Here is an 11,697-nt window from a genome sequence, read left to right as displayed (position 1 = left end):
ACTATTTAAAAAGGTGGCCTTGATTCTTAAGCATAGCTGTCTTGTGTTTCGGTGTTAAGATTTTTTTTTTTTTAAATGGAGTGTTGTTAGTAGAAAATGGTACGACTTTGCTGTTGCTTTTGTTTGTTTGTTTTAATGTCCTTACTTGGCAGAATGGAAAGTTGGGGACACTCGGCAGGATCCATGCATTTGAATTTGAACCTGGTCTATCAATCCAACAGTCAGGGAACCACAGAGCCCTGGCCTATGGAAGGATGCTGTGCAGGAAGTCACCCAGTCCAGGAAGAACAGTGCCTCTGCTGTGCAGATCTGGTGTGTCATCTAGTCTTTTTGTGCCTCACTGTCTCTGTCAATAAAGAGGGAAGAATGACCTCACGGGATACCCAGGTAAGAGGAGGAAGAGATAAGGAAATACTTCACGAATGCACAATGAAACCTGTAAAATGAGGAAAGTTGGCAACATCACCAACATTAATCCAAGTTTCTCAGTCATTATTTTATTCCCACTCCAGTACTAGGAAGACAGCACTGGGCAGTGGCAAAGAGCATGAAAACTTGCACGTGGAGACAAACAGGCCAGTGTTCCAGTCCTGCACTGTGGTCCTTGGCTAAGTGACTAACCTCTCCTGGGTCTCAGTTTCTTCATCTGGAAAATGGAGATAATAATAAACACCACTGCAGAAGGTACCAGTGAGACGGTGCAAGGCCTGGCACTCACCGGATAACAGAAGTTACGACAAAAGGCTCGTTTTCACCCATCTCCAAAGGACTGAGCTGTACAGGATCTAGAGATGACTGAGAGTAGAAGGTTCCGAACTACCCTGAGGAGATGCCTCAGGACCCACCTCTCCTCCTCATCCCATCAGATCGTGGGAACTGAGACTTCATCTGCTGCCAGGAAAGATCACCCCCCTAGCCACACCCTGGCCTTTGGGAAAAGATAAGAGAATCCTACCAACTACTTTTAATATTTTATTTTGCCTGATCGACATTGAGTTTTTGGACTTGGCCCAGCTGACAGTGAACTTCTTAATGTTATTGGCACCTGTATGTTTCTTTGATCAATAAAGCATTGTAAAATTTGTACTTAATAAATGTGATATAGTAGACAAAACAGCTTTCACAATAATACATGGGGATACTATTCAGTCAATACAAAGAGTGAGGTACTGGCATGGAGAAAGCCCCAAGGGAATGTTCTCAGTGCAGAAGAACAAATTAACAAATAGGAATTCTGACTTTAATAAGAAAAGAAAGCTCTCTATGTGTGTGTGTTTGTTACCCCAGAGGCGTGTGGTACACACACCAAATGGTGACCAGCGCTTAACTCTAGAGATGGGAGTGGGCGTGAAGGCGGGGGTGGAAACAAGGACTCTCACTTACTATTCAAACTACTTGTTTATTTAGTAAATTTTTTTTACAATAAGCCTGAGTCATTTATTTAGAAAAGAATTTTTAAACATTTAATGGAGTCTACTGAAGAAAAAATTATAATGGGTGTTGGTGGGAAAAGCTTGGGACTCACTAATCAAGTTTAACCGTTCTGGTTAGCAAATGAGGACCCAGAGGGCCCAGGGGATCAGGGAAAGGCTCAGGGTCACAGAGGTATTTTAATCCAACACAAAATCTCCCAGACCAATAATCCCTGCCAAGGAATCTAAAGGCAGTAATCTTTTTTTTTTAATTATTATTTTTTTATTATTCTTTTCTAGGGGGAAGGTAATTAGGTTTATTTATTTTTTATTTTTTTTAGAGAGGGTACTGGGGATTGAATCCAGGACCTCATGCATGCTAAGCATGCACTCTACCACTTGAGCTATACCCTCCTCCAAGGCAATAATCTTAAACTTCCAGTATACTCTCTCTACACTGCTTACAGAAAATGCCCCCCCCCCCCACTTCTTAGCCTGGTGTTCCAGTCCCACTCTCTGGCCCCCATGTCCCTTTATAACCTAATTATATACCATCCCTTATGCTCTTGCTAATTGATGTACTTTAAGGAAATTCTTACAAGAAGAACTCTTGGATTAAGCACTACTTCCGTAGGACGCCCTGTCCTATCTCTGTACGTCTGTATCCCTGCCCGCTTCAAGGTCCAGCCCCTAAAAGGGTCCAATTCTAGCACTACCTTCACCCTGAGTTGACTCCCCACTTCACCCCAGGGAGTGTACCCCTGGGGCTTGCCTCCTACATACACCACTTCTGTGGTATGTGTCACAGTCCACCTTGGACAATTTGCCAATAGGGCTATCTTCCTAGTATTCCTGCAACCTCCCTGAGGGCAGGGTCCATGCTGAACTCATCTTTATTGCTAGCAAAGTACATAACACAATGCCTTGCAGATAGCAGGTTGCAATAAAATATTTAAACTAGTAAATACATACTTTGGAACATCTCTTGAAAAATCATGTCCTCTTTGGGTCTCTAACGACATGCCCATGCTTCTATTATAGCTCAGGATACGCTGTAGTTTAGAACAAACTTTAATGTGCACTAGAATCACTGGAAGAGCTTGTTAAAATGCAGATTCTGAATCAGATTTTACATTCCTAATCAGCTCCCAGATGATGCCCGTACTGTGGGTGGGTGGACCACACTGTGAGCAGTAAAGGTCTAAAGAAAGCTGTGGCTATCCTTGCCTCTAGACCTCCCTTCGGTGCCTTGCATATAGTAGGTGCTCAATAAATGCACACAGACTCAAACTGGCTTGCCATGTTATGGAGCACTTCCGCTGCTAGCCCACTCCATAGGTTTGCCTGTTTCTAGCTAGATCATAGACTCACTGAGGTTTTATTTCCCTGAGACCCTCCAAGAGGCCAAAGGACCAAGTGCAAACTGGGTCAACCAAGTCCTATGTAACAGAAATGTAATTTAGACGAGAGTGGCATTGCAAATAGCAGCAAATCTCTGCAACTAATTTCTTTTTATAAGCGACAGCCAGACTGAGCTGCCACTGTTAAGACGGCTGTCCAGGCCCTGCCCCATGTACCTTGGGACCCTTTTGCAGACCCTGCCCCCTGGGCTGAGAAGGAATCACTTTGAGAAGAAAGGAAAAAAAAAAAAAAGAAAGAAAAAGAAATGTAACTTAAGCCACAAGTGCAAGCCACAAATATAATTTTAATTTTTCTAGTAAAAATTTTTAGTCCATTAAAAACAGTAAAAATAGGTGAAATTAATTTTAATAATATATTTCATTTAATATATCCAAAATATTATCATTTGGATATGTAATCTATATAAAGAATGAACGATCTTTCACATGCTTCATTTTCTGCTAAGTCTTTGGAACCCAGTGTGTGTTTTATACTCACAAGCCACATTTCAAGTGCTCAAGAGACACATGAGGCTAATGGTTGCAGTACTGAACAGCTCAGAGCCAACCCTTAAGAGACACACTGCTCAGGAGACCAAATGACCCAGGGAGGATTTAATGGCAGACAGGAGGCAGGAGAGAGAGGAGAGAAGGCCCCAGGCTAGGGGAATGGGGACTTACCGGCAGCGTCCCGTGGTTAAGGATACTGCTCAGGTAGTTTCTGGCTTCATTCATCTTCGGCTCATTCTTATCCAGCAAAGGGATGGAGTCTTTTGTCTTGGCGTGGTTCTCCTTCAAACACTGCTCCAGGAGGGCCTCGGCCAGGAGCAACTTCCCAAAGTCATCTGGAAACCAGGCCAGGGATCAGAGTGGGTACAGGAGGGCAGTAGTCCCCCAAACATGGCAGATGTGGAGACTGGTCCACACTCCCATACCCACCCAGCTATCCCCACCCCAGCACTTGAATGGCCCAGGTCCAAGAAGATAAATAAAGACATAGTTTCCATACCCTTAAACAGCCTTTAAAGAAAAAACACATTCTGGTGGAGGGGGGATGGAGGGGAGGGGTAGATTAGAAATTTGGGAATAACAAATACACATTACCATATATGAAACAGATGGACAACAAGCACCTACTGTATAGCACAAGGCACTATACTCAATTTCTTATAATGAGCTGTAATAGGAAAGAATCTTAAAAAAAATGTATGTATGTGTATGTATAACTGAATCGCTTTGCTATACTCCTGAAACTAACATTTTAAATTGACTACACTTCAATAAAAAATAAATAAATAAACCCCTCCTCCCCCAAAAAAACACAGACATTCCGCCATGGTCACAGCACAAACTACCCCCTTAGGTTTATCTTCTGTAATTTGGTGGTTGGGGAGGTGGAGTTCCCAGGACTTAGAACAAACTCCCAGAATCTTGAAATTTAAAATGAGAGACAAAGTCACACCCGTGTCCCACTGTGGGTGATAAGTTCTTACTCCAAGAAGGAATTTCCCACAAACAATTGAAGAGGAAAAATATACGAAGTGGCTTAATAATGCATTTTCACATGCTCCTAATTTCTGTGTAATCAGAATTGATTTTCTGTTTTTAAGGCAGAGACAAGGCGGGAAGCAGATTTACTGGTGTAGCAAGGCAAATCCCTGAACATCTTCAGTACTGGCACTTTCTGGAGTTCTCTCATGTTAGCTCATCCAAAGACCTCACCACCCATCTGGTGATTTGCTTGGTTTAATTTGCTGCCTCCTCCACAGCACTGAAAACTCTGGTCTTGGGGCCACCATATTCCTGCTACCTACAGCAGGGACGACCCGGGTCAGGTTCAGGGTGCAAGGTTGAGGGTGGTTTTATGACAGCCTCAAGTGGCTATGCTCGGTATGACTGGCTCACTGCCCATCCCCCACAAAAAGAGCAAGGACCAGGCCCAGCACTTAATATAGGAGCCTGACAAGTAGCTGCTGAGTGAGTCGGATCCCTTCCACTCCCCCATGGGGAAGCCATGAGGCTCAGGAAGTTGCGTGCCAACCCAAAATGCCTCCAGGAGTGTGCACTGGGTCCCAAGTCCTCTAGGGCTCTTCCTGCTGCCAGGATGGCATTCTCAGACCTACCTGAATGTGTCACTCACTCCTACTCTCAGGACTACTGCAGTCTGCTCACAAAGCAAAGCCACAGGTCTAAAATTGCATGCCCCCGAAGAAGGGGCTCTCTCCTTCCGTAAGGGAGATTCCCCACAGAGAGCATCCCGGAAGCCCAAGTCCCAGAGAACAGTCACAGGAGATGTTCCCACTGAGGATGCCACAGCTGGTTCATGGATCCTTTGCTATCTACCTCATGATTTTTAAAATTAAATTGGAGGGTATGGCCAAAAATGATGGTTCAAAGTACCATCCATCACTGCTGGGGTAGAAGGTGGTAGAATCTCTATAAATTATAGGACAATCTGGTGATATACATCAAAATTATTTGAAGGGGAGGGTATAGCTCAGGGGTAGAGTGCAGCCTAGCATGCATGAGGTCCTGGGTTCAATCCCCAGTGCTCCATTAAATAAATAAATAAGTAAACAAACAAACAAACAAACATTATTACCTCCCCCCAAAAAACCAAAAACGAACAAAATTATTTTTGCACATCCCCAATGACTCAACAATCTCATTCCTACAGATTTCCTCGGGCCTGTATAAAACGACTGACCTATATGGTCATTCCCGCAGAGTTGGTTACATAATAGCAGAAAACTAGGTGACAACTTTTACGTCCATCAACAGGAGGCTGATTAAATAAAGCATGGTATATCCATTAAAAGGGACACCGTGTCACTATATAAAGGAATGAGGAAGCTCTGTATGAGCTGTCGTGGAATGAACTTCAAGATACACTGATTAGAAAGCAGAGCACACACAGTGAACCACTGTGTGTTTATGCATAAAAATATACACAGACATCTGCTAAACTTGCTGCCTTACAGGGAAGGGGGCAGAGACAGAGGGAGGCTTTTCACTCCTTACTTTTGAGTACCTTTGGAAGGTTGACCCATGTGAATATATGACCTAGTCAAAAATAAAATTTAAATCAACCCAAGAATAAAAGGCAATCTTCTCCCATGTTTCTAAATTTCACTCAGGAGGAGTGCGCTGCTTAGAAGTGAGTGTCCGAGCATCACTGAGCTGTGGGCCAATGGGCAAGTTGCTGTCCTCCTCTAACCTGTTTTGCATGCATAAAACCTGAGGTAGAATTAGAAATCTGCTCCTGCTGAGGGAACCACGGCCCTCCCCAGGCTCCGCCTCTCAGGCTGGTCCCGTCCCTCTGCCGCCAGGTGCACTTCCGCACAACTCCCGCCCCACCAGCCGAGCCATCAGGCCACCAGGCCCCGCCTCTGCAACATAACCGCCCAGCCCACAGCTCTGTAGAGCTTTCCTTTCATGCCAAGAGAAACCAGCTTCCTTCTTGGCAAAATTCAATCTTCAAATACTCCCCAGGGCCCATACCTTTCCTCAAAATAATGGGAGTTTCTTCTGAACATGTGCTGCTCAAAGTGTGGTCCATGGTGTAGGGAGAGTCTGTGCCTGTTTGTGACCCAGTCCCTTGGGATGTGGGCAGAAATTTAGAGCACGTGTTCAGAAACGTTGGTAACCACGTGACAAAATAATTGTGAATCTGCTGAATCAAATACTAAAAAAAAATGGGGGAGGGTAATCACTTTGTGTATTTTAAGAAAGTATTAGAGCACACAGAGTAGGAATTTAAAAAAACAGAACATTTCACTACAGATTTTCTGAGAAGCACTGCTCTAAACCACAAGAGTTCCTTTTACTGTGAAAGGGGGACTGATTTGTTGGGAGCCCACCGAGTACTAGGTATTTCAATGAATACTATCATTTAATCTGCACGGCTCTAAAAGTTAGAAGTTATTCCCATTTTATAGATGATAATAAAGATGCAATATTGTTATGGTCACAGCCCACAAAAACATAACACAACCAAAGAACAGTCTGTCTCCCTTACATCCCATGAAGAACAGAGCTTCTGATATAGTTTGGAAATAAAGAACAGTCCAAGAGCTGTAAACAGTAGGTTAAAAGCTAATCATAATTTCAAGGGCAGGAATAAGCATAGTTCTGACTGTCACACACCTGTGAGTTTCAGACTACTTTGCAAATTGGCACTGCGGGTCTGTCTCCAGAGCCTTTCTGCCCTCCCACTTCACTCCCCACTCAGTCTCTTTGGGTTTTTGTTTACCACACACTCCAGGAGATGTTGGGAATTTGCTTTTCTTCCTTGAGCAACTCTTCTCCCTGCTCTACATTTTCCATCCCACTATTCTCAACTGGTCAGTCTATGGAACTGAAAGGTATTTTGGAATTAAAAGTTCTAGATTGTCAGCTGTTCATTAAGAATCCAGGTGGATCTCAGCTTCTCCGTCCTTCTCCAAAAGTAAAACAGATTGCTTTTTATCATCTTATTGTCCAAAACCTACTCCCTATCTTGGGTTGGGTCAAGTGTTCCAGCCTCCCCCTTCCTGGATCATCAGGAAGGCCTTCCTCACTGACAATGAACAGTCTCTGGGAGCCTGGGTCCTGCCTGCAGCCCAGCCCAGCCCCATACCTTTAATAGAGGCCCAAAGGAGGCCCCCACTTAGTGGCCTCCCTAGTCTGCCCACCTTGTCCTGGAGGCCTCTGGCGGCTGGTTTCCTCTCTACTCCCACCTCTCTCAGGTACCAGGGCACAGGGACCCACTTCAATGATACCGGCCTCCTCCCCAGATCCTGTATTTCCAGGGTAGTGATCCCCTCTCTTCCACCTGCCAATTCAGTCAGGAAAGCTGGATCCAGCCAGCGGGCCAGGTACTAAGACCAGGCCCTTCCCTACTGGGTCAAGTAGGGACACAGTGGTCTCTGCATTTGTTCACTTCACAAGACTGCAAAGGGCTGGGGACCTTCCAACCACAGGGAGAGGAGGAGGAGGGCAAAACTGGTGAGAGGCCGCCTGCCTTAAACACACTCTCTCTAACATCAACTGAAAAAAAATTTCAGAACAATCTCCAGTTTTTTAATAAAGTCACTAATTAAAAGATTAGAGGGTGACTAGAGATTAGGAGAGACTCGAGATGGCTGGAGAGAGGGGCAAACGTGATAAAGCAAGTATAGTAAAAGATTAGAATCCAGGTGGTGGGAATGTATTTTCATAATAAAAAGTTGGGGATAAAAGAGAGATTCAACCTATTAACCAAATGTAATGTATGGCCTTATGTGGATCCTGATTCTAGCAAATGAACTCTTAAATTAAATCATTAGATTGGGGCAGGGAGCTATAATAATAATATGGTAGTTTTATTTTTCAAAAGAGTTCTTATTTAATAAATGCATACTGAAACATAACAATGTGGGGGAGAGATGGGCCGGGGTGTTAACTCAAAAAGTTGTTCATGAGTTCATAACCACTGACGCTGGTTGATGGACACACGGGATTCATTCTTCTCTCTACTTTTTTGATGTTTTGGAATTTTTCCACCATAAAGATTTTTTTTCTTTTTTTTAATCACTTGGTTAGGTTCTTTCTTTTTATATGAACAAACCCCATCACAATCAGCTGCACCCTGGGGTTCCCCTGCTCCATCCTGACCAAATCTAAACCGGATGTGCGTTTGAAAGAAAATGTACAGAGTAGCACCCACCTTCCCCCCGGGGAAGGTGGCAGGCAGCAGCCCCCCCAGACAGGAAAAGAGGGTAGAGGCCCCTTCTGTGGGAGCATCTCCTGATCCTTCACTCCCACAGGACCAGAAAGAGGCCTCCCACTCCAGCCGGGTTTTCCCCTCCTGCCCCTGCAGTGAAATCCGTGTTCTGGGAGCTACACCTAGTTTCTGTAGGAAATCCCCACAGATATGGCAGGTCTCAGTCCGTAAAACAGGGTTCTTCTGGGGTTCAGCTTCCTCCCTCAGCACCTTCCTCCCCTCTCCCAAATTATGGGAGAAGCTTCCACTCACTGACTGTAAGAGTCTAACAGGCCAGGTAGAACTTTAAGAATTTCCCTCCTGGGCTGCAGAAGGGTCAGCGCCAACATCTCCTCAAAAAAACAGGCTCTCGATCCCTCGAGTGATTAAGAAACCTAGTGGAGAGAAAACCAAAATAGCAGAAATCCAAAAAATGCCCTAAGCATGGGCTTCGGGAGTCATGTGTTTTTCGTCCTCATGTCTATGTGTGCACGTGCCTGCGTGCATGCGTTTTGGGATAAGTGTGTCTCGATCTAATGGTAAGAGAAAAATCACTCATAAAACCAAACCTAAAAATTGGCAAGAGAGACCCCAACTGCCCCCAGCCTCCGTCTCTGTGCTGGTCAGTTCTCACAGTGTGGCCAAGCCAGGCTCCACCCTTGTCCCTGTCACTAGCAGCCTTGGTGGCAGGGACTCAGGTTTGGGTACTGTCTCTGCCACATACTCATTATGTGACCTTTCTGGCCCTTGGTGTCTAAAATGAGGACAAAAATTCCTGCCCTCTCCACAGGGTTGTTTTCAAAATGTTTCTTTAAATAGAAGCACTTTATAACCATACCATACCATTTATAAACTATGCATATCAATGTTTCCCAATAATTCTTCATAGAATATGGTCAAAGTAAGTTTGAGAAATGTGGTGTTTATACCCTAACCTCAGCTTGAACATCACACGCAGGTGAGCATATTAAAAGCTCTAAGAAGTCCTGCAATTTAAAAAAAAAAATCAGTTTAACCATATTGAATCTGTTAGATCCAATGTCTTAACTTTTTTTTGGCTTTCCAAACCCTTTTGTCCTGCGATACCAACTAATTAATTACTCAACCTCCTTGAGACCTCTAAAGAACAGCTTAGGAAGTACAGCTCTTTTATAAACTCCAGGAGGTCCCAGTTCCCGCCTTGCGCCCATAATGTTTCTCTGTGGTGCTGCCAGCATCACTCAGATTCCCACACCCTGTCCAGGCCCCAGTGCCCTCTGCATGGGTCAGTTTCCATTCCCACCCTCACCAGCCCCACCCCACTACAACACCCCCCCACAGGGAACAGAGGGGGAACCCGCAATTTATTTAGTCTTCCCTGGTAGAGGGGGACTCACCAGTTTCTCCCAAACATGCATCTTTAGCTGTGGCCAGTGCTCTTCACTCCCACACTCAGACCTACCCCAAAGCCTCGAACCAACTGTCCATCCCTGCCACCTACCCCCTTCAGTGTCCATCCATCCTTCCTCTTCACTCTGCCCTTCCCCTTCACTCTGCCCTTCCCAACACCAGTTAGAGGCCAGTACAAATTCTCCTGCTTCCTGAAACCTCCTCTTCCTCTGAGCCCCACAATCTAACACATAATTGCCCTCTGATCACCCCTCTGCGTCCCCATCCATTTTTGTCATCTCTTCAAGCTGGGATTTTGTCACACATTTGAGAGCTAATAGTGCAAGTGGTTGAAAGGATGTACTTAGAAACCTGGGTTCCAACCCTGGTTCCACCACTTACTGGCTGGATCAACAAGTTACTTAAGTTCTCTGTGCCTCAGTTTTCTTACCAGTAAGTGGCAAACAAGAGTAACTGCTTCATGCGGTTGTTGGGAGAAATTAAAGAGGTGATTACAGTGCTTAGGACACTGACACACAGTGAGTACTAGTTAAGTGTTAACTATTACTTATTGTTACTGTCATTCAGTGTCCCCACAGAGCATTCCACAGGCTGGCAGTCTTTAAAACTCTTTATATCTGTATTTATCTACTCCCTGCCTCTTTCCACAAAGGCTCTGAAGCGGCTGTGCACAAAGAGAAGGCTCAGGAAGGGCTCTCCAGGCTGAGCTGAAGGCACCGGGAACAGGATTTGAGGTTGGAGACTGGGGCGGGGTGTTCCCCTAGTGCCACATCAGGGAGCTTTCCTGCCCCAGCACAAGATCCCAGGCCGGCCAAACCAGCCCTACTGCTAAAGCTACTGACTGCCAGGGTTAGATGGGCCCAGAGTCCAACCACAGAAGAGGAAACTGAGGCTTACAAGACGAGAGACAAGGCCGCTTTCCCACTTCTCCATTACCCAGCCCTGACGCTCGTCAAGCCCCCAATCATATCAGCTGTGCTCAGAGCTTCACTGCCAACTTAACCAGGGGGAAAGAAAGGGAGGGAAAACAGTGAGATATAGCTTTCACCTGATGAAGTTTAGGAACCGGAATGGGGGTTGGAGGGGCGGCACAAGAGTCCAGCCTGTGCCCTGATCTGATATGTGTCCATATCATTATTTCACAGTAGACCAAGAAGTCCACATGATCCGAAAGGGCAGAAAGCAAAACCCGTTTACCTCTTTCCCTCAAAGCACCCAACCTGCATGTGCGTTTTCTTGTGGGGCAGAAGAACCTTCCTGACTGCTCCTACGACCAGCACTGCATCAAGGGCAATACCGAAAGCAGCCATTGCCGGCCGCAGGCAGTCGGGGCCTGCTTCCTGGAGGAGGAGGCGCGTTTCGCGGGCTCCGCGCTCGTGAACCAGCCCCTTCCCTCACTCACCGGTGTCCAGAGAGGTGAGCACTGCGTTCGGGCTGGCTCGCCGGCCGCTTCCGCCGCCGGGCACTACTAGCGTCTGCATGTGCCGGACCAACTCGGGCATGCGGTCCCAGTGGCCCTCGGCGCGGCAGCGCTCCAGCTCGCTCTCCATCTTCAGGTGGGAGCTGTGCGCGCCCTTCGCAGCCATCTTCGAGCGGGCGCTGTCATGGGAGGTGCGGCCGAGAAGTGGAGACCCGGCCGGGGGCGGCGTCCCGGCTGGGGCGCACACGCGGGCGGAGTCGACGGAGGCGCGAGCGGCGACCGGGGCCCGGGTGGCAGCGGGGGCCCAGGAGGCGGCGGGCGGGCAGCAACCGCAGCACCCAGCGCACCGCTCCG

The 11,697-nt window shown here is 46.4% G+C and overlaps 1 protein-coding gene across 2 annotated transcripts in view; it reads right to left on the bottom strand.

Annotated features, from left to right (window-relative positions):
• The window catches only part of TTC7A (tetratricopeptide repeat domain 7A), a 116,838-nt gene extending 105,257 nt beyond the window's left edge, over positions 1-11,581 (bottom strand). Inside the window, exons 1-2 of one of the 2 annotated variants that reach the window (XM_006185772.3) lie at positions 11,326-11,581; positions 3,494-3,657 (exon numbers count right to left, since the gene is read on the bottom strand). In XM_006185772.3, the coding sequence (XP_006185834.1) occupies positions 3,494-3,657; positions 11,326-11,509 (348 nt within the window). In that variant the 5' untranslated portion in view covers positions 11,510-11,581. The remainder of the gene's footprint in view (positions 1-3,493; positions 3,658-11,325) is intronic. The other variant, XM_032497442.1, reaches the window with a different exon arrangement.
• Between the last annotated feature and the right edge of the window lie 116 nt (positions 11,582-11,697).

Source organism: Camelus ferus, chromosome 15 (genome assembly GCF_009834535.1).
Source record: "Camelus ferus isolate YT-003-E chromosome 15, BCGSAC_Cfer_1.0, whole genome shotgun sequence".
Taxonomy (NCBI): Eukaryota; Metazoa; Chordata; class Mammalia; order Artiodactyla; family Camelidae; genus Camelus; species Camelus ferus.
The sequence above is the reverse complement of the archived record's forward strand: the minus strand, read 5'-3'. Positions and strand labels throughout refer to the sequence as shown.